We start from the raw sequence: 22,558 nt of genomic DNA, 5'->3' as shown, positions 1-22,558 counted from the left end.
TTGGAGAACTGTCAGAAGAACTTAACCTAAACTGAAATATAGTAATCAATTCAGACCCGTTCGGATTTGGCCAAATGGGTACGAAAAAGCAACTGGAGGGTTTTCCTTCCAAGAGGTTGCAAGTTTGAATTCCATAAAATCCGAGCATTCCAAACCTTAAGGCTATTTGAGGGTCTGTGCGGTCATTAACTTCAGCGCCTGGAATTAGTCGAGGTGCACACGAACTGGCCCAGACATTCGGTTATCAAAAAAGGGAAGAAAAAAAAAAAACGTAACATAAAGTGAACTATAATTAATCCGTTGAATTAATATTATTCTACACCTAATCTTGACTAGTTGCCAATATATAATTGTGCCAATGTCGCGAAAAGGATTATCAGAAATCCCACATGTACTAAAAAATTTGTTAAAAAGAATGAATTTAAAGTATAGATTAAAGCCTTCGAATCACTACCTGAGGTCTCCTTGGACTGAGACAACTTCACTTTATAGATTGAATCAAGCTGGGAATCATGGTTGTGTTTTTTTTAATTAATTAAAGTCTTTTCCACCATACGCAAAGTGGATCAGATTTTAAAATGGTTTCTTATTTTTATCTGTCATGACACCTTAAACCTTGTAGTATTTGAGTTGCCCAAAAAAATAAAAAAAAAACCCTCGTAGTATTTGTTTTTGCTTCATACGGAAAAGATCAAACGAGTCGTGTGGACGCAAAGAAAATTGGGCCCCTACCACAGATGTTTCGCAGAAATTTTCTCTTGCAGAAAAAGTGATTCAAAGAATTTGCTCTTACGTATTCATTTTGTATCAACTCAAAAATGTAATGTTAAATTCGGTTTGTGAATTTATCAAGGCAAAGATTTTAGTTGGTTTGCAAGAGAGGAAAATAAACACATAATAATCTCTTTGAAAGAGGAACAAGAACCCCTATAGATTGGTCGAATTGAAGCATAACAAGAAGTATGTTTTACTCTCCCAAGCTCGCAGTTTTGATTCCCGCCGCGATTAGGATTTGTCAATCGATCGTTAGCTTCAGGATCATGATATTAGTCAAGGTGCATGTGACCTGACCCGAACATCATGTTCTTCTTCTTTTCGTCCAACCCTTGGTTGGATTTTCTCCCCTCCTCCAACTTGACGTACCATTTGTCAAGTTTTCCTATTAATAAACTTTTTGCCCATGTATCAAAAAAAAATTCTTCTCTCCAAGTAAACTCTTGTATCCAAACATAGCATTAAATTCAAAGCATTTAAGCATGCAGCAATAGAACCCAATAATGGGGGGTTACACAGTACCAGCCCAGCTGTAGAAGCAAGCAACTCTGTCACCATTTATTTCATGGACATGCATTATTTGAATTTGAAAGAAGGGGTACTATTTACTTCTTAAGGGTCTTAAATCACTGTTTATATGTCATCAAATTGTCAGGAATACTCATTTTATAGTATAGAAAAAGCCAAGCCAGCCAACTTCCTTGGAAATACAAGGTTTTTGATGATATATTTCATTATGTTATTGGTTCAATACTTCAATGTTATTCTTTTGTCTCTTGGAGCTAGCTTATCCCATATGATATGACTGAAAAATGAAAACCAATAAGATTTATTTATTTTTTGTTACGTTTAAATTTATTTTTGTGCTTATTTCTATTTTATATTTCCAATTTGTCTTTGAAGGAGGTGAGTAAATAGTAAATAATATTTTGACCAAAAGTTTAACAAATTCAACAAAGATCGGTTGTATAACTTATATTTGATGTTAGTGTCATCTACATACTGATTCTAGTATGGAAATCATTTGCAAAAAATTCTTATCACAAATTATTTGAGAAAAACTAAAAACGTTCTCCCTCCGTCCTGATTTGTTTGTCCATTTTTTGACTTTGCATCGTCCCAATTTGTTTGTCCGTTTGACTTTTAAATAGATAAAATTTTCTTTTTACCCTTACTTTTTTGAAATAAAATAACTTTTCTAAAAAGGTAAAAGGTAATATTGGGAAGTAAACTACTTTTAGGTATAATTATTATGCTCCCTAAAGAAGTTGGATTCTCAATATTGGACAAACAAATTGGGACGGATGGAGTATATCTTATTCTTTTTCCTAAGAAATAGTTGTTGAGAAGTTGAGATTAAGAAATGATTTTTGCACTCTATTTTTTATAAGCGCACTTCAAATTTTATCTTCTAGTATTTTGTTGTATGCCAATTGAAGTAGTAAAAGACAAATTTTGTGGTGCATTTTACAAGAAAGGAGTGTGCAAAAATCGCTTTCCTTTCTCGACCATACAAGTTTTCCAAAATTGTTCATCAAAACTTCTTTTAGATTCTTTTCTCCAGCGTATCGAGGCTCATTTCCAATAAAAATAACGATGAAATCAAAAGACAATACTGGATTCTCATAGTACTTTTCGGGGTGTTTCCCATTTTGCGTTCCTCATTTTTTTTACTTCTAGGTATTTGGATGTTCCAAACCAAAAATGTATTTACATTTTGTGAATAATTGTATCAATTAGGTCTGAATTTTGCAAAGAGCACAACTAGGAACGAATATTTAAAACGCAAATTGATATATGATTGTGTTTGAAACCGTACATATGCGACGAACGATTATAACCAATCATGAATTTTGTAAAGGATCCATTTTTGTCACAACAATATTCTCATAGAGAATTAGAATCATTACTCTAAAAAGGCGGTCTAGATGATGGAACCTTACCACTTTAGCACTTTTTTTATCGGTAATTACAAACTCGAATTGAAGGGGGGACAAAAACATTGCCAACCATTTGAAAAGGGCAAGTCTCCCACCACATGTTCGATGAATTGCCAAAAAGAACGGGAAAATGTCAAAATCCGGAACACGAGAGCCATCCCCCTGTAATTTCCACCGGTTCAGTTGGACCCCCTTGAGCATTGAAGCCCCCAACATTTGTCAAATATACTTCCCTTGGGTTTCTTTCACCACTGCTTCACACACGGGCCATTCAGGTCTCTCTCTCTCTCTCTCTCTCTCTCTCTCTCTCTCATCATTCTGTGATGTCAATGTATCTCTGCAGCCTTTATGCAGTTCTTTTTCTTGGTCACACATGAATGAATGAATCTCTCTCCCCTTGCACTTTCTGTTGTTTTTTTTTGGCTGTTTTCCTTTTTGATTTCATCCCTTTCTCCCATTTTCATGTACCCTTGTAGTGACCACCACTCATTATTGCAATAAGATCAACCAAGTTTGTTACTCCCCCTTGTCTTCTCTTCCTTATATTTTTCCCCCCTCACACCCATCTCTCTCTCTCGACTCGACCGGTTAAGTGTGTGCGGGCCAGCTCCATCCCTCTCCAAATTTCCAAAACTATTCTTCTCACACCCATCTCCCATACTCTCCTCTCTCTCTCTCTCTCTCTCTCTCTCTCTCTCTCTCTCACAAGCTGCAAGAAACAACTTCCAAAAGATAAACCAGGGGACCAAGAAATGGGCTTTTCCAGACTACTCATGATGCTATCATTCAAAACCCTCATCCTATCCTATTTCCTAGGTGCTAATTCCATCATGGTATTTGCAGACAAAAACACCACCACAAAATTACACCTCACCAGCACCACCGCAAATCCTCCCTCTCCTCCACCGCCGCCACCACCACCGCCTCAAGACAGATCCAACATGGCCCCATTCAAACCCAGCATAGCCATCGTCGTTGGCGTCCTAACAACGTTATTTTCCATAACTTTCCTCTTGCTCCTCTACGCCAAGCACTGCAAGAGGGAAAATGGGCACGGACACGGATATGGATACAATTCTAGAGGGCGGGGAGTCCCGCCTTTCACGGACAGGAAGAACTCCGGGGTGGACCGGACGGTGATCGAGTCGCTGCCGATCTTCCGATTCGGTTCGCTGCGGGGAGCGAAGGACGGGCTGGAGTGCGCAGTCTGCTTGAACCGGTTCGAGCCGACAGAGGTCCTGAAATTGCTGCCCAAATGCAAGCACGCTTTCCACGTGGAGTGCGTCGATACGTGGCTCGACGCCCACTCCACGTGCCCCCTCTGTCGCTACCGGGTCGACCCGGAAGATATTTTGCTCTTAAACGACGCCGTCAGGATAATAGGCCAAAACGATCCTCTACCTCCGCTTCCACCGCCGTTGCCGACAACGACAGCGGAGGCGGAGAGCTTAAGGCGAGTGTCTGGGAGGCACTCGTCGGCTGGGGAGAAAGGGAGTAGTAACGGTGGAATTTTACAAATTGTGGTGGAAAAAGCAGGGGAGAAGAACAATGGTGTTGAGAATGTGACGACGAGAAGATCGTTGGACGGTTGGAATTTGAAGGGTAAGCCATGTTACTTCTTACTACTACTAAATTATTGTCTTGATAATTTTCTTTCCTGTTAGTATTTGAATTTTTGTTAAATTCGCGTAAGAGCTTTTCGTAAGAGCTTTGCTTTTCGATTGGCTGACGGGAGGAGTCTAATCCATTACATAATTTTTCAAAATGGACTTCGCTTTCGTTTCGTGCTCGCAATCCTCGCACATGATTTTTAGTTGTTTAGCGCACTTGTGCTCCCTCACATGGACCCTCCCTGCATTATGCGACCTACGTCTAAATTATAGAATTTACTGAAAAAAGTTCCCAAGAAAAATGAAATCTGAAACAACGGTATTTTTTTTTCTATATAATGTCATTTCATTTGAGTTTTTTTTTTTTTAAATTTGATTCAGTTTTTTTTACCTCCGTCTCAAAAAGGATTATTTGGGCTGCATTATAAATATTGGAAAAAAATTTACGATATTTATAATGCATTCTTGTTGAAAAAATTCGAACTTGTCACCGAGAATCACTAAATTGATTAAAAAAGTTTTGAGTTTTTATTGCTAGAATACATTTTCTTCCACAAACCGAACAATTTTTTTTGTTTTTATTCCTCTTTGAGATGAATGATTGCTTTGAATATTTGTTACAAAAAAACTGAACACATAATCGCTAAAAGTAAATAGAGACTGACTTTGTTTGACACATATTAATTCTTCAGGCCAAACTACTCCTAAGAAGAAGACGAAGGAAGCACTTGGCATTGGATGTTTCGATCGAAGGAAAGACGGGATGCTGTTGACGTTGGATGAGGAAAGGAGGAGCTCCGACCGGCGGCGGTTGGAGCACAGGATTATCGTAGGCGGCGGAGGAGGAGAAGGTGGTGGTGGAGGTGGAGGTGGAGGAGGAGGTGGATTGGGGTTTCAGCAAAGGTGGAGCGACGTACAGCCGTCGGATCTGTTGTATCTACGGTCGGAGATGATAATGAGCGACAGCCGTGGATCACGGGCCTCGGGATCTCGGCCGTCGGTGCAACAGGACATTAATCAGGGTGGCAGCAGCGTAATAAATGGGAGGAGCGTATCGGAAATCACGGGGTTGAGTAGGTTGAGTAATAACTACGGCGGCCACCGGGGGAGGCGGAGGTGGGAAGAGAGAGAAAGGGGAGGAGGAGGAGGAGGAGGAGAGAGAGAGGCGGGGGTGGTGTCGAGGTGGTTGGCTTGGGTTTCACAATCTTCTCACTCCTCTTCCTCTCACCCGTCGGCATCGCAAACACAACAACAGACATTGGCAGCTGCAGGGTCATGACCCCACCAATCATCAATGCCACTTGTTTTTAGAGGCAGAATCGATGTCGAAAACTCTTGTGCCAATTCTCTGCGCCTCTGCTCCAAGAGGATTTTCGGCCGTTAAATTAAAAATATAAAAAAAAAAACCACACCATTTCATGGTCGAAAAATCATTTTGACACAGAGGCATAAGAATTTTCTGAATAGACGACATGAAAACCCCTTGTTTAGCTTTAGTTGTAGAAGTATACACGTGTAATATATATCTACCCATTCTTTATTGGCATTAATACCAGTATGATTTCGCAGTGTACTAGATAAGCTTTTTTGTACCACTCTCTATCTATTCCAATCTGATAAAAGGGGTTCCAATCTCTTTTCTCCCGAAAGTTTCTATGCCTGTGTCCCAAAAATTTACACATACAATTGTACAGTCACGTAAAAAGACACTTACCATTATGTTTCACCGCTACATTCACCCTCAATACTCAATCTCATCATCGTCCAATGTGTGTGGTTGTATCCAAGTTGTGGTTGGTTGATAGGTCAAAATAATCGTTGGAGATATACTTTAAATGTTTTTTAATGTACCAATTGATTGGTTGAATTTGTTTTAAGCTAAAGTAGCAATAGATGAAAATAAAATATAATTTTTGCTATCACCGTTGAAATAGACTTGTTCGGGCCCCAACATGTACAAATCTTGTATCCGTTGCTAGTTGTTAACGTAGACATAGAGTCAAACCAAAACCATCTAGCTGGGTTGAAGTAGGTTTGAGAAAAGAGAAAATACCTATTTTCCGCATAAGTTTTATGTTTGTACAATCATTTGTATTTCATTATTATATACATGCACAATCACCTGTACATGTTTTTTTACCTACTCGTACTCGTGAAATTGAAATTAATAACACATGAAAGAGCAATGGTAGGAAAATAACTTTAAAATACAACTCCAAACACAATTATATTTAGAATCGTTCAATGCATGTGGTTCCACGTACATTCAATTGTTTCGGATACAGTTGGTGTCTAGAGAGGCGTTCATAGACTTCTCCCACACCGGAATTCGGAAAACACCCTCAAAAGTCAAAAGTAATAAGCAAGACCACAGGATCGTGCACAGGCCAAAGTAGTTGAAAGGACTAAACATGAAAGTAACACACACAGAATCTTTTGAGTTGCCTCGTCAAAGAAGAGCAAGGCTCGGAGGGATTGGATAGTGCCAAAATTAAAGCCAATACTTTGACGTGCTTTCTCTCCATAGTGGCATTCTTTGCAGGGAACATAACTTTAGGAACAGTTAGCATGAAATCTCATCCTTCAGTCTCGCTACGATAATGTTAGGATTCCGGGAAAGTGTCTATGAAAAGGGAATGGATGACGATGTCATGCAAATATTTATTTGTGAACGCGGTAGTTATCATGGCGGTGAACCCTAATTGGTAATAGTTGCGGATGATTGATTCATGGGTGATTGATCGGCAAACATCAGTATTATTATAATAGTTAGATTAGCACTTTGAAAAAATAGTTAAACTCCTTTCTCTAGGCACCTAAGTATGCTCCTACTGCCATTGATCTAAAAGCCTCTTGCAAAGTTTATGCTTTTCTCGTAGGTTAATTGAGGAATATGCAAGAAAATGAAATTGCTCTCCAGATTCACATCTGAAGAGGAAAAAAAGAAAGAGGAATTGGGGCCTCAAAAATTGCAACAATACATTGAGAACTCAAATGTGCAATTTAAGGTGCTGTTCATTGGAAAAACCGGCGATCAGTACTGTGGAATTGCAGCGTTTTATACAACTAAGCCACTTTGTAAGAAACAAAACTGAATCAACTAGTTGGGGCACCAGACAAGCCTTTTGAGGGCAACGAACCCTAAATAATAAGTAAAAAAAAGGATGAAAAAAATCTAAACAAGAAAGAGCTCACTTATTTGCTTCAATGAATTCTATGTACTCTTTCTTCATTTTGACCCCAGACACAGTCCTGCATATCCACCATTGAAAAATTAAAATTAGCAGGTTTGGATAAGCTAAACATAAACTAATTAAAAATCCAAATACTATCTAAAATAGTAGGTCAAAACATTTTCTAATGTCTAAAATATTTCTAGGGCACGTTCACAAGACATCACATCACACTAGGTTACTAGGCAAAAAGGACACAAGGCAAGTTGCAGGAAAGAAGGAACATCATCTCCTCACAGGAGGTTCAAAAGGGACCCACCACAAGCCAATTTTGATGATCTGAACCATTCATTCTATAAACCAGGTATATAAATCATCCTCAAATCTGATGGGTGAATGAAAATATTCAAGGAAAATAAATTCCCTTCTCAACCCATCAAAATGAAAATAACAAAAAACAAAAGAATAAGGAAACCAAAATTGCAAAATGAACTACAGAAAAATACAAACAAACAAAAACAAGGGGGAAAAAACATGAAGCAACACTGGTTTCGTTCATACAGATAAGGAGAGTATAATAGTTTAGTAAATTCCAACCTGATCATTTCCTTATTCTTGAAAAACTGCACACATGGTGTGCCCATAATTCCAGCTGCCTCCGCAATCTCTGGATCTTCCTCAATATCAATTTCTACAAAATGTACGTTCTGATCGTATTCATCTATCACCTGCCATTCGAGAGATTCGGGAATAAGTTCACTACATAACTAGTAAATCATTTCAAAAGTGAGAGAGAGAGAGAGAGCCCCCAGGGGTTTAGTGCAGTTGGTCAAGGATCGGGCCGCAAGTTGAGGTTTAAACACACCAAGGCTTTGCGCATAGGTTCGATCCCTGCAGCTGCATACTCTGAACTTAACCTATGCGTGGTGTGTGGGGCCATTGCGCGCAGCACAACCAAGGGAAACTCTCCCAAGGTGTAGCCTATGGGAGAGTCTCCCCTGGGTTACGCCTTTTTTAGAGAGAGAGAGAGAGAGAGCAGTGTCCAGCCCGGTTGTACCTTGCTAAGTATTGGCTTCAATGTCCTACATGGACCACATGTGGGTGCTGTATAGAGTACGCAAATAAGCCTTGGACTTTCATGGTACAATTTTCGTAGAGCATACTGCGGTGAACAAAAGATCAAGCTTAGAGAGGTCACCACAAAGAAAATTCGTCACATGAATTCAAGTTTCTTGGGAAAAAATCAACCTGGCCCCTGTGCTTTGTAAGAGTGATGTCAAAACCCTCTTGGACATCTCTAGTTGACGGTTCCTTCTTAACCTCTTCAGTCGTGGGCTGCCCGAAAAAGCATGCAACAGTTAGGTCCATATAAAACACATTATTGCACCTACTTTAGAAGATGTTCACATAAATAAAATTCCACAATTTAATTCCCACTTTCAACATTCATGTAAGAATGACTAACTGAATATGAATTTAATCATTAAAAAATTGGTCTAGGGTCCACTATAGAAAACTTGTAACCCAATTAGTCCACTTCTAATGTTTATAACCTCTCTAGTCCACTAATATAGTTTAGTAAGGCCTTAAGTCCACTTCTTAAAAAAAAAAATTCAATCAAGACAAAAATATCCTCCTATATAAGCTATCATACGGAGAGAAACCCTAGAAAAAACAAATCTGTAGCAAGCCTCCTCCCTCTCTCGTTCCACATTTTTCGCACGCTGATGCTTCTACCAAAACCCCACTGAATTCTCCCGATCAAATAAAAAACATCAAAAAGAAAAAGAAAACTACCGTCTCTTTTCTTCATCTCATCTCTATATAATTTCTCCTTTTTTGCCTCTCTGAAAATGGAAGTTATGCCCTTGAGAGAACTTATGCCCTTGAAATCTCTTCCGATAGGTTACTGATTCCGTCTAACCGACGAAGAACTCATCAATCACTACCTACGATCCAAGATCAATGGCAACGAGGAGGCCATCGGTGTCATCCGTGATAATTCATTTTCCCGTTTTTTCTTCTTAAATTTGTGGGTTTCTATTACATATTCATAATATTGTACTGGACATGTGTATCTCAATTTTTTTTTGCAATGTGTATTGGAGATGAAAGATCGAATCTTTTTCGATACTGGATCGTTTTTGAAGCTTGAAATCAAAAACAGAGTCCAAATGTTTTTTTTTTACATTCGGATATCCAAATCTCCGATCAAATCTCCATTGGGCCAGGAATGGAGGACTGAAAATGTATCAGATCGGGGCAGATCCGGTCTTTTGTTTGTCCCGTGTTCGGTTATCATCAGATTTGGAGATTTTTGAATAAATACATAAGGTTATATGTGTATTTTTCCTGGGGTTGGAGATTTAAAGTTTTTTGAATAAATATATAAGCTTATATTTGTGTTTTTCATCAATCACTTATTGATTTGGTTCGCGCAACGGCCACTCCGACTTGCTTCTAATATATTTGAAGTTTTTTGAATAAATATATAAGGTTATATGTGTGTTTTTTCTAAGGCTAGACATATAAGGTTTGAACTGGTTGTGTTTTTTGAAAAATATATAAGATTATGTGTGTGTTTTCATGTCACACAAAAAATATATTTTTGTTATTTAATGTCATTTTTGTAAAACATTCTTAGTTAAAGAGAGATATAATAATATATAACGTTATATTATTATATATAACATTCTATGTTATTTAATAAAGAGAACATATAACGTTATATATGACCTTTTGTACTGTGTAACATTATATATGAGTTTCTGTCATATAAAAGGTTATATGAGATTTTATCCTGTAAAACTCAAAAAAAAAAGAGGAACTAATAACGTTATATATATGTTCTTTTATTGAATAGGTCCAATAAAAAAATTCAGAAAAATGAAAAAATACATTTTTTGTTACACATATAACGTTATATGTGGCGTGATGATAGCGGCGACGGTGGCGGCGACGGCCGTGGAGGCAATGGTGATGGTAGCGGCGGCAGTGGCGGTGGTGGCTTGATTGCAACAAAAATGAAAAAAAATGTATTTTCGTGTTGGCCAAACAAGACCCTTATTTCTGAGGTGGGGTATCTTTGTCATTAAAATTATTAATGGACTTAGTGGGTTATGAAACTTAGAAGTGGATTAGATGGGTTTGGAAAGTGCTATAATGGACTTATGAAAATTTCTCCCATTTATCATTCACAGCTCAAGTGAAGCTGTTACTCAACTTACTTTGCTATTTTCTCAAACATTCCACCATAAGAATGACAAAATTTGAGTAGAGGAGCATAATCTTCTTCTTCAATATGACTATAGAAGTAAAGATTGGAATTACTTTCTCTGCCTGAAAAACCAGTGAAACCCAGCCATTGGCTAGTCTCCATCGCCCAAAGCAGATGTGGACCAATGAGCAAGACTTGGGGGTGAAAACTCTATAGACTACCAACTGGGTTCAGCAGTGGCTAATGTTAATTCTTTCCTTGTAAATCTTATTTTTCACTATTACAGAGCTCCAGTTGAAAGGTTCAGAAAACTGCAACAAACACTGAAAATAATGACCACTAAAATCATTGTTCCAGCCCCTTTTCTCTCTTCCCTTTTTAGCAGGAAACCACTCACTGCAGGATCTAAGGCTTTAGCTCAAGATAGCAAAAAACAATTGTCTATTGCTCGGTCAACTGTGGAAACAGGCCACCAAGTTGAGACTCAAGCACTTCGGATTGCTTGATATGGGCAGTGCTGCAGTAGTTAAGGCATTAGCAACTTGATACTATTACAGATCCAAAGTGCTCTTATCCTATCTGCCTGGAATGGAAGACAATAGAAGTGATAATATGGGTGCCTATGAAGCACTGGTAATTCTAAACCCCACGTACTTGTACCGTAATTCAAAGTCCGTAAGGTACATGAAACACATATCAAAACTTTTCTCTTTGAATCTTTGTCGTACCTCAGAAGTACCCCACTATATATCAAACTGTACCCCATATAGAAATGAAATTAAGTCGACAAGACTTCCTTTTTCTATGCTAAGCACGATTCTAAAATAGCAATTTTTGTGTATAGGTTCTTCAATGGCATTAAACTCTATTTTGCACCTCAAGTTTGGCGTTAGACTATTATCTGATGCCGGACTTCTACTTGCCCAAGTCATTTAGCTACGTCCTTTATTCGAAGTGTGATATATCACGTGTAATACATTGGTCCTAAATTATACAAATACATCTGTCATAGCCGTAGGGTCCATACCCCACAATTTTGGGTTTTGCTGTATCAACGTACCTGTACATGTGCTTCTTAGATAGGTGCACACCGGCCTCCCGCGCTAGTAAGGGTTTGGCATTAACATTTAGGTCCATAGGGTTGAGCTTTTGAGCCCTTTTAATCAATGGGATGGACTTGGAATAGCCCTTGAAGTCCGGCCCAGCCTTGCCCAACTTAAATAAAATAGTTTTACAAGTGAATTTTCAGAGTACAACTTTTAAAATGGCTTTGTTTGTCGATGGTTCTGTTAGAACTTTAGCTATGCTTATCATGGCGGTGAACTCTTAATTGGTGATAGTTATGGATGATTGATTTATGGTTCTGGAGCATCATGTATTTGAATCACATAATCACACGATACAGCTAGTGCCTTGTGCTCAAGAATCTAACAATCACATCATCTTTTAGAATGCCAATTCTCTAGTTGGGTATGGGGTTGTATATTGAGCAAATGTGCATTTCTAAAAATGTTCAGCTGCTTATAAATGAGGTGGACAGGGTAAAACAGTATGGCAGAGGCAAGAATTTGCAGGGCACTGCGATAAAACTGAACCCATCTGCATCTGTGTCTCATGTTTGGGCTGAAAGGAACAGCCGGATCTTTAAGCTCAAAGCCCTAGATGTTCCCAGTATCCTTCCCAAGAACAAAGTGATTTGAGGGATTGCATGGCTGCCTGGAAAAAAGCTCCCTTCAACTCGGGAAAACTTAAAAATCAGAGATCGGTGGGATATGCATAGGAATTTTATTGACATGGAAGCTATGAAAGAAGTTACATAACCAGCTGTCAAAAGTGAGGTGTTTATGATGTTTGCCTGTTTGGGTCTTGATACCCCTTTTGTCTATTTTTGTTCCAGTTCTCTTTGATGATTCTTTTAGGACTTGATCTGTGTGTATAATTAGTTGAGGCTCCCAAGGCTAACCCCTTGGCCTTTCACGTTTGGTGTGTTTTCTTTGACAAGAATCAACTTACCAAAAAAGAGACTGCTAAGCTTCTACAGCAGGGAAGGGTCAAGTGTTAAAGGCCATTACTCACCCAATTTAACTTGGATTTGCACAAGACTTGTGCCCTTATTCAACGTCTAGAAGTCTAGTTTCATTTAAAATGGATTTCAAGAGACAGGTAAACGAACTGAAGCAGAAAGCAATCAGGACTAGAAATACCTGGTGAAATTCAATTAGGAGATTATTGCTTGCGAGATATCTCTCTACTGACAAAGCAGCAATGCACCCTGAACCAGCTGCAGTTACGGCTTGCCTCCATTCATGGTCCTGCACGAAAATCAATAAATTAGAGTACAATTGCCTAAAAAAAAGTGTACATACACGTTCTTAAGATGTTGATAAACATGTAGGGCCATTCTCCTAAAAGCTCAACCATTTGACACAATTGGTCGCTTAAGGTGCTACCAAAGCATTATTTCTAGAGCCCTGCACTCAGACATATTTATTCTTCACGTAGGAGAGGGGGATAACAAATGAGAGAGCGCGAGAGAGTATGATAAGATCATCTTTTCGGGGTAACATCTATAAATCAATTTACTTGACCAATTCCAAAGATAAGATCACATATTTGGAGCAATATTAAAGTAAGATGCATCGAATTATGGCCGAGTCCATGTGTAAAGCAAGCCAATGCCGGAGGCAAGCCACCAACATCAGAAAACCCAAACCATAATCGAACCTAACAATCCATGATGGCATGATCCTTAATTACTGCAATGTAGTAATATAGGAACAAATATAGCATAGATTTCATTCCATGATGCTCCAAATGTATTTCATGTGAAATCCAAACTTTTCATTTTTCTTGTTGGCATGCTCTCTATCAAAAATAATCTCCTCCAACATCAGAAACTTTCTTTCTCTATAGCTCATTCAGAAATTTCAAATAATAAGTTAGATTTCAACTTAGACGAAAATTTTGAACCTATATCCCCAATAATATTTTGAAGCGAAGGAATCTTGCTATTATTTCAGTATGGCAAAACATTTTCCCATTAAAACCACCTAGTGATGTGAATGTTGAATCACTTTTACTGTTATACGTAATGCAAAATATTAAAGCATCCTTTTATGCAGAAGACTGTCTGTCAGAGACAAAGCAGTTTTCCTAATGTCTCTTTGATAAATCTACAAGACTACAAACCATGGGGACTAGTGGGCATTGGGTAATAAAGTGATTGTCATTTCAAGAACGGCTTATCAACCCACTTCAAAGTGACTAGGAACATTTAGGGACGCATGAGCCTGGAGAGTGCCACAGAGATATAGTATTGCAGCATGAAATGATCAAATAAATAATGAAACAGTTACCTGAACATCTCCAGCTGCAAATACACCTTCAACAGAAGTTTTTGCAGTACCCTCATCCACCAACAAATAACCTGAGTCATCAAGTTTAACTTGGCCTTCCAAAAATTGGCTATTTGGTGAATGGCCTATCCCATAGAATAATCCTTTTGCCTCAAGAACTGATTCCTCCCCGGTTTCAAGTTTTCTAACCAAAATGCCAGACATTTGCCCTTTCATATTGCTAACGATATCCACAGTCTCAGTATTGAAGTGCACCGTGATGTTTGGATTGTTGTAAACTCTGAAACATGCGCCATAATCAACCTGTTAAACAAACATCCAGGGAGTTGAAACACGACATCTAAACTGTTCATTAGCGATGTTCACGAAAAACACATTTTACACTTAACTTATTTAACAAGACACAGTTGACTAGAACTGAGCAGCAAAAAGGAAGGTGGCACTGCCATATACACTCAGTGAGAAGTAAAGAGAATAATCACCATGAAAAAAAAAATTGAGATGAAATTTCATATCTAGATATTATCATGTGATATACGTAATACAAGTTCAGGGACTATACTCCATACCAAATTGAAACTATTAGAAATGCCATGTACAAGAGAAAGCCTAGTTTTGCCTTGTCTGTGAAGACAACATGTCCGATACTCACTCAGGAAATACCCAGACACAAACACACATCCAAACATGTCAGTTTTCTCAAACCTTCTGATTGGACACACTTCATGCTCTAGGGGACACAAGTCCACTTATCCATCACATTGGCCACATCGCAAGTTAGAAGTAAACCAAACTCTCAATGTTCAAACATCAAAATACCGCATCTGCACTATAAAAATGCAGAAGTTACAATGAATGCATATTTGTTTTCTTCAAAGTTCCCATCATGCCAGTGTACTGATAACCAAACCATACTAAGCAAAGTGTCTCAGTCAAATGGGGTCGACTATACGAATCTTTTTCTGCCATTCTGCTCTGTCAAGGGGTATATAATCATATTCACATCACGTTTACAACTGCATCCCATGATAAAACTCAAGTCTCTTTATTGGGAAATGCAACCAAAGCCGCTGGGTCCCCAATTCCAAGTAATTGCATAAAATTGGTAAAGAAGGTAAACTCGTTCAGTAATTGAGTCTCATATGTTTAGCAGAGAGGGCCAACATTACTTACATTGATCAACAAAATAGGAACTGAGAAGGAAGAATACTTCCTCTAGGTTCAGTAAGTGTTGCAAATTATGTTGTGAATATAGCTTATCTAAACATGTTACCCATGCCCTAGACAGTGAGATTGTATTTTCTTACCGAGCCAATGGATCTTTTTGACCTTTGGTAGTCCTATGAGTTTGCTCTGTGATTTAATATGGAGACTTAATGCAATAGTATGTATTTCCCTAATTTCTAAGATGTATCAAAGCCAAAGTACCAAGGGGTGGATGGGATTGTGCTCCTCCACGCAGCAGGTGTTGCCTAAGTAAGACAATACACATTGCATGTAGGGCTGCAAAATGGTTCGAAGCCGCTCGAGGCTCAGCTCGAAAAGAGCTCGTTCGAGCTCAGCTCGGAACCTTATTGAACAAGCTCGAGCAAAAATTCATAGCTCGACTCGTAAATGAGCCGAGCCCAAGCCGATAGAGGCTCTGCTCGAGTTGGCTCACGAGCCAAGAGGCCCAAGACTAATAGGCTTTGAACTTTTTTATTTCTCTTAGTACCATATATATTACTAATAGGGGTCATTTAGGAACGAGGCTCATCCCACTAGTTTGGAACGATGGAGCAAGAAGATTATTTTTAAAGGAAAGGGGTGCCTCTCTACTCTTCCATTACTGATGTGGGACAAAGGTGTTTTTCCTCTTCCCCTTCGGGTTTTAGTCACACATCGGAAATTTTCCCCACATGATGTAGCCAAGTATCCTTTATAACAAGAGCCCAAGCAATCCCTTTGTTTCATGCCACATGGGCCTGTGGCTTCTTCCGAGTTAGGCCGAGCCGAGCTCGAGCTGATCAAACACTTCTCGAGTAAAAAACAAGCCTAACATTTGCAGCTCAAACCGAGCTCAAGCCAAACTCTTTTCTAGTGAGCCAAGCTTGAACACTCTGAGGCTCAACTTGGCTCGGCTTGGTTGCAGCACAACGCTAATTGCATGCTAGTTAGAGTGTGAAGCTAAGTACCAAGTTGCCCAAGTAAGACAGTAACGTGCAGTGCACCATACAAGCGCGAAGGACCCCCATCTCAATAGCTAGGTTGTATGAGTGAGTTCTACCTAAGATTGTGTAACACAACCAGAGGTAAATGTATGAATAGAATAGCAACAAACTACCAAGTTATGTGATTGAGGTAAGGCCCGGTAAATAGCTTCAACAAAAAACACCAAGGGCCCTTGCAATGCATGCGGACACAGGGACTACCAATAGTCATTTGAGTGAAATAAAAAACCAACTCTCCCATTCTTTGTGATATAAAGGGAGGTAGACAATGAATAAAAAAGATATGCATACACACAAAACAAGGTATTCCACAGTATCCAAAACTATAAGAAAAGAGGCCGAAAGGTAAGAAGCATGATGCACGCCTAGAACGAAAGAATACAGAAATAGCATTTCAATTAGTTGCCTTCCAACTACGGAAAAACTTCAATAATGGTATCCAATACTATATACCTAACGAGGTAATCTACTGAGCTATGAAAAGACAATTAAAACAAAGTACATAAGTGCTCATCTCCACTCACCTATCTTGCATTGCTTTGGATGCCCTTAGTTGGTCCCTGCGTACAAGTAGATGTACATGACGACCATATTTAGTTAAGTATAATGCTTCCTCTGTAGCTGTATCACCTCCTCCTACCACAGCAAGAACTTGCCCCTTAAATAGCGGCGATGCACCATCACAAATTGCACAAGCACTAATTCCTCTACTCCAAAATTCATCTTCTCGAGGCAATCCAAGCCTTCTTGCAGTAGCTCCTGTGGCCACAATAACGCTGTGGCATTTCACCTGAAAAACAAAGCCAAAAAACCTTAATGCTTCTAAGGACCAAACCTTGGTTATAAGGATCCACAAATATTAATACGGTAATACCCAGCCATGGACAATAGATAGCTGCACATCCTCGGCATAGCTAAAGCATGTCATACAAAAATACACACACACACACACACACACAGAGCCTTAGATACTAGTAACTTCTTATCATAGATTAGTGCAGATACACGTCTATAACTTTAAAGTTATTCCTTTAGAAGCAATTCTTATGATATCAAACATAGTAATGCCTATGAATTACGAGCATTACAACTATCATTTGCAAACCCTCAAAGAATCCTGAAAGAATTTGAGAAGGTATTGAGAGCTTTTCTATGGACAGGGGTAGCTACGAAACAAAATGGGGCAAAAGTATTGAGAGCTTTTCGCAAACCCTCAGGATATGGTCTGTTCTCCAAAAGAGGAGGGTGGATTGGGTTCTAAGCCCTTAAAGGAGTGGGTAAAGGCTACAATGCTCACACATCTTTGGTCAATTAGCAAGAAGTCTTATGCCTCTGAGACCTGAGTAAAACGGATTCCCAGCTGGGTAACTAAACAAAAGAGTTGGTGGGGCAAGCAATTCCCTCAGGATTCATCTGAGACAGCAAGAAAACTCTTCCAGTTCAGAACATTAGGCCAACTCTAAATCAAGTATATAGTGGGCAACTTACCAAAACAATGTATATAGTGTGCAATGGCAAGGACACTGTCGCGGGGGTACAAATTGCCATACTTAGGGGCCATTATATCAAACTTCTGGGGAAACTGAGATCAGGAACTTGGTAAGATCTCTACAAACAGAAGTTTATATCATAAATTCCAAGAATAATTGGGTATGCGCGAGGCTTAGGAACAGAGCTATCATGCAATTTATCGGGTAAACAACAGCTGAAGGCCTAGCTATAAACTTCAGAGGTTTCAGATTGTTTAGTGCAAACAAGGAGCACCCAAATGGTATTTTATTCTATGGCTCGAAGGCCTACCCTTGGGATGTCTATTTATTCTTCCTCTATCCCATAATCTTAGTCCATATCTATAAATTGTGCCATTTTTTGGATACAGAAATACAGCACTTCCGTGCATAATTATTTTGAAGTTTTCTGCTCCAATTTGAAGAACTAATCTATTTAAGTGCCAGCTTCAGCTATGGTTGTGTTGTACTATGGTTGTGTTTGTACGACATGGAACTCCCCTAACACATACTAAGGCAACCATTTCATTGTATCAATTTATCAGCAAGCTACATCAATTAAACATCACCTTACGTTCACTGCTTACTACAGTAAAGGGACTGTTCTTCACATCAATGACTTCCACATCTTCTTGGAATAATTCTGCTCCCCAGCGCTCAGCCTGCCGCCGCATCCTAGTCAGCAAAAAAATGTCATGTTTGTTAATTAATAAAAGCCCAAATGGTAGCACCCCACAACTACCAATCGCACATGAGAACAGGAAGAAATACAAGATGTTAATTTTCAAACTTCTGATTACCGATCCATCAGATCAGGACCAGTTATGCCATCTGGAAAACCTGGGAAGTTTTCCACCTCAGTGGTAGTCATTAATTGTCCACCAGGAACACCACCCATTTGGTAACCCTCAAATACAACAGGCTTCAAGTTGGCACGAGCTGCATAAATTGCTGCAGTGTATCCAGCGGGACCTGAACCTATAATTACCAAATTCTCGACACCTCGTTCTGCAGAAGGAACATAACAATTATGAAATAAACACCAAACTTTTTTCCATAATATTCAAAAGCCAAAAAAACTAATAGCAATAAAGAAGATTACTGGATACTGCTATGCATTGTTTCTGCATGAAGCAGGACTAGAAACTAGAAAGCCATCACAAACTAAGTACATCAATGGTATCATAACCATTGTATACTTGCCTAAGAAAATAGTACAATATATATCTATCCAACTAATGGATTTCATGTTTTTACTTGACAGACGTGCAAAAGACATCATTTTCTGCATAATGTAAACAAATATACAAACAAAACCAAATTGGAGTGAATTGCACTAAATCGCATGAATCGTAGGGAATCACAATGAATCAGAAATTGAATTGTATGACTCCCTTAACTTCGTGTCAATAGTGAGAGTCGAATCATATTGGTTGACATTCGTATCGCAGCACATAATCAAATCGTGAACCGCACGATTCTAACGACAATGATCATAACAGTCTCCTTCAAAGTGAATGCACCTTCCAGCATACACTAGATAAGAAGACACTTGTTGAGGACAATGAATATGTAAACAAATGTATGTGTGAAAAGGAAAAAGTACTCATTATGCATTATGCATTATGCATTAGTCAATGCACAAACACTTACAAAATAAATCATGTTTATGGCCAAGTGTCATTGATTAAATCAACAAAACAGATTACCCTACCTTCATAGTGCAAAAAAAACAAATGAGATTTTCCAAAGGTAAAGTTCTTTCATTGACAGTTTGTGACATGTTGGGAGTATTTTTTATTCTTGTGGTGACCATAACGTTTTGGGCACATCTTGACCAGGTTTTGAACAAATTTCCCACATGTATTCTCATTAGACCTACCTGACAAATATTTAGCCTGGAAATTCCGGGAATGTTTACCTGAAAAGATTTTAGACCATGAAGGTTCTCACACAGTTCTAACTTGGCATTCCCTACTAACACTCTATTTTTTAAATTCCCAACAATGTGGCCCCAATTCTAAATTGCCTTATCAATGGAAAAAAAAGACAGAGTTTCATAAGCAATAAAAAGGTTTGCTCTTGATCTTGATCACATATCAAAACCTGTAGCCTCTGGACATTCACAACTCTTGACTCCAACTACTATCACAACAACCTGACCATTAATGTTCATCTAGTTAAGTGCTTCTTTTTCTGTACCAAAGAAAGTGAGGAACATCAAGAAAAGGCCAACCAATAAAAGGACCTATACACCACTCTAAACTCCAAAAATATCTAACACGACAAAGAATTTATTGGTTGCACTCCCTCGACTCCCAACTAAACAAATTTGAAAGTAAAAAGACTCTTAATTTTGAAAAAGGCCTATCTTCCCCGTCAATATATCTCCAATTCCTCCTCTCCAGATTAACCACATCAAGCACTACGCGAATTAATTGGTTCTTTCTATTACGGCCAAGCACATCCAAGAATCTAATTCTTCTAGCATGGCAGAATTCAGGAACCAATCCAGCTCCTCGAATCCCACTGAACTCTATTCTTTCAAGTTCTACAAGTGCCGGGCAATCTAAGTAACTAACACTTAAATGTAAGACACAACAAAATTCGAACAGTAATTGTCAGAATTCCACATAAACCTAAACTAAAAACCCCCGACGAAAAGTAGGTAGGAGCGAGGAAAAAGGCACAAATTCCGAATGCTGTACGAACAACAAACGCACACAAGAATTGAGAGAGTAAGAGAGACCTGAAGAGCTAGGGAGGTCATCCGAGGAAGCGGAGGCGGCGGCCCTGACTCGAATTGGGAGGGAAGAGCGAGTCAAGGCGGGGTGAGTTCGAGCGGCCGAGACGGCAGGGCGGCGGCGAATCGACCTGGCGGAGGCTCGGAGCAAGATAAGACCACTGAAGGGAGTGGGAAGTGGGAGAGTGGAAGGAGTAGTGGCGGTGGCCATGGCCGTTCGCCTAGAAACGCTGCCGTTTCCGATTCCGGTGGATATATTGGCGGTGGTTGTAGCCATTTGTTTCGGACCATACAATATATCCACAGCAGCAGGCTCTCATCAGCCAACTAACCACGCAACTCCCCGCCCCGTCCTCTGATTGGTTCCCCCAAGAGTTAGTTTTGTCCACTTTCCAAACTCACTAGTATAGGATCAAAAAAAAAAACTCACTAGTATGGGAGTAGGCGTGGGGATTCACGACACACTACACGAGAACACGGTACGAACCGATATGAAATTAGCAAATTATGACACGACACGATAACACCGAAAATTAAACAGGTTGATAACACCAAAAGCTAAGAGCTTCTGCCATAGGGTTTGATATATTTGTGTGTTAAAATATTTGTTAAAAGGAGTATTTGGATAAAAATTGGTCCCACAAGTGTGTGTTAGACATTGATAACATAGAAGTATGTTAGAACATCCACAATGAGTTTGGTAAATTTGTGTATTAAAATTTTTGTTAAGATAAAAATGGGTCCCACAAGTGTGTATTAAAAGTAGTGGATATTTATATTTTTATGGTTGAAGTTTGAATTATAGAGGTGAGACCCACTTATTGTTTGCTAGCATCTTTGCCAAACTTGGCACACATACTAGCACACTACTAGATTTAACACACTCTAGCATACAAGCATTGTGGCACAAAAAATACATTTTTTTTTTTGCTAAGTCTTAGCATACACAATTAACACACTCGTTAACAAACCCTTTACGGATGTTTTAAATAGATTGGGTGAGGATTGAGAAAATTCTGACACGAACACAAGATGACATGACACGAACACGACACAACGCGGGGTATCACGCACTGAGTGCGTGTGAGCCCCACCCTTATTGTGAGTGTAGGTGTGTGAATGAATGTGTAAATGGATGTGGTAGTAAAATTATTGATTGCGGAGCACCCGGATAAGCGAGGGTATCACGACTTTAAGGTTTCCAAGATTAATTGTATAAAAGCTAATCTAAATCACCAGAGTTACAAAACAAAAAAAAAGTGTTCTTTATGTCTGGATTTGCAACAGGGTAATAAGAGCAACCACGTCGGTTGCCATATTTGGTAAAATTATTTGTTATTTCTTAAAAATGGCAAAAGAAACGGCAAATAGGGTGTCACACCCACGTCGTCATAATTTTCTCAAATTTGGCGATTGCCATCTCCTTTGGCCTTTGCCATGTATGACAAAATTTACGGCAAAATTGTTTTTTTTTGATTGAGAGAGAGGTAGAGAAACAAGAATGGCAAACGACATACAGACATACAGGGATGCTACTTTCTTTCTTTTTTTTTACAAAATGACACTATTTATTGTCAAGAAAATAAAAACGACGATGAAAAAATGGCATTCATCTGGGTGTGGATGCCTAACCCAGAAACTCTATGGTCACAATCTACTTGGGGCTTCCTTTGTTGGGAAAATGACGGCCAATGACGTGTTTTGATAATTAATATCTGCCAAGGACATTTTCAGTATTAACAATTGTTCTCAACATGTCCTTGGTGGGTATTAATTATCAAAACACGTCCTGGGCCGTCATTTTCTCTTCTTTTTTGTTAGAAAATCGAAGGTGGAAGCCCAGCCCAATTTGTTGTTAGTAGTAGCAGGCGACCAGGCTCTAAATGAAGCCCACAAGCAGAAATGAAGCCCAGCCCAATTGGTTGTTACAGGGATTTTGAAATTTTTGAAAATACTATCATGAATTTTGTGTACAGTTCTGGTTACACTTTCGGTTTTCGTATCGAAATAATTTGCTAAAATTCGTT

At 38.9% G+C, this 22,558-nt stretch overlaps 2 protein-coding genes across 3 annotated transcripts; one reads left to right on the top strand and one right to left on the bottom strand.

Annotated features, from left to right (window-relative positions):
* The first annotated feature begins 2,865 nt into the window (after positions 1-2,865).
* Positions 2,866-5,973, top strand: LOC131319505 (RING-H2 finger protein ATL43). Its single transcript, XM_058349771.1, has 2 exons — positions 2,866-4,316; positions 5,017-5,973. Exons 1-2 carry the CDS (start codon positions 3,467-3,469, stop codon positions 5,601-5,603), a joined length of 1,437 nt encoding a protein of 478 aa, XP_058205754.1. The 5' UTR covers positions 2,866-3,466; the 3' UTR covers positions 5,604-5,973.
* A 1,305-nt stretch (positions 5,974-7,278) lies between these two features.
* LOC131319132 (thioredoxin reductase NTRC) lies at positions 7,279-20,915 on the bottom strand. 2 transcript variants are annotated; one of them, XM_058349270.1, is made up of 10 exons: positions 20,538-20,914; positions 18,589-18,796; positions 18,358-18,463; positions 16,805-17,070; positions 14,071-14,350; positions 12,919-13,026; positions 8,746-8,832; positions 8,555-8,659; positions 8,095-8,225; positions 7,279-7,576 (listed from the first exon to the last, which is right to left on the bottom strand). In XM_058349270.1, the coding sequence occupies exons 1-10, from the start codon at positions 20,806-20,808 to the stop codon at positions 7,516-7,518; spliced, it is 1,623 nt and encodes a 540-aa protein (XP_058205253.1). In that variant the 5' UTR covers positions 20,809-20,914; the 3' UTR covers positions 7,279-7,515. The 2 variants fall into 2 exon arrangements, with proteins under 2 accessions (XP_058205253.1, XP_058205254.1); XM_058349271.1 differs by lacking the exons at positions 7,279-7,576; positions 8,095-8,225; positions 8,555-8,659; positions 8,746-8,832 and adding an exon at positions 10,729-12,445 and having other exon boundaries at positions 20,538-20,915.
* Between the last annotated feature and the right edge of the window lie 1,643 nt (positions 20,916-22,558).

The sequence above is a fragment of the Rhododendron vialii genome, chromosome 3a (assembly GCF_030253575.1).
Source record: "Rhododendron vialii isolate Sample 1 chromosome 3a, ASM3025357v1".
Taxonomy (NCBI): domain Eukaryota; kingdom Viridiplantae; phylum Streptophyta; class Magnoliopsida; order Ericales; family Ericaceae; genus Rhododendron; species Rhododendron vialii.
Note: the sequence above shows the minus strand (reverse complement) of the source record. Positions and strands in the feature narration are given on the sequence as shown.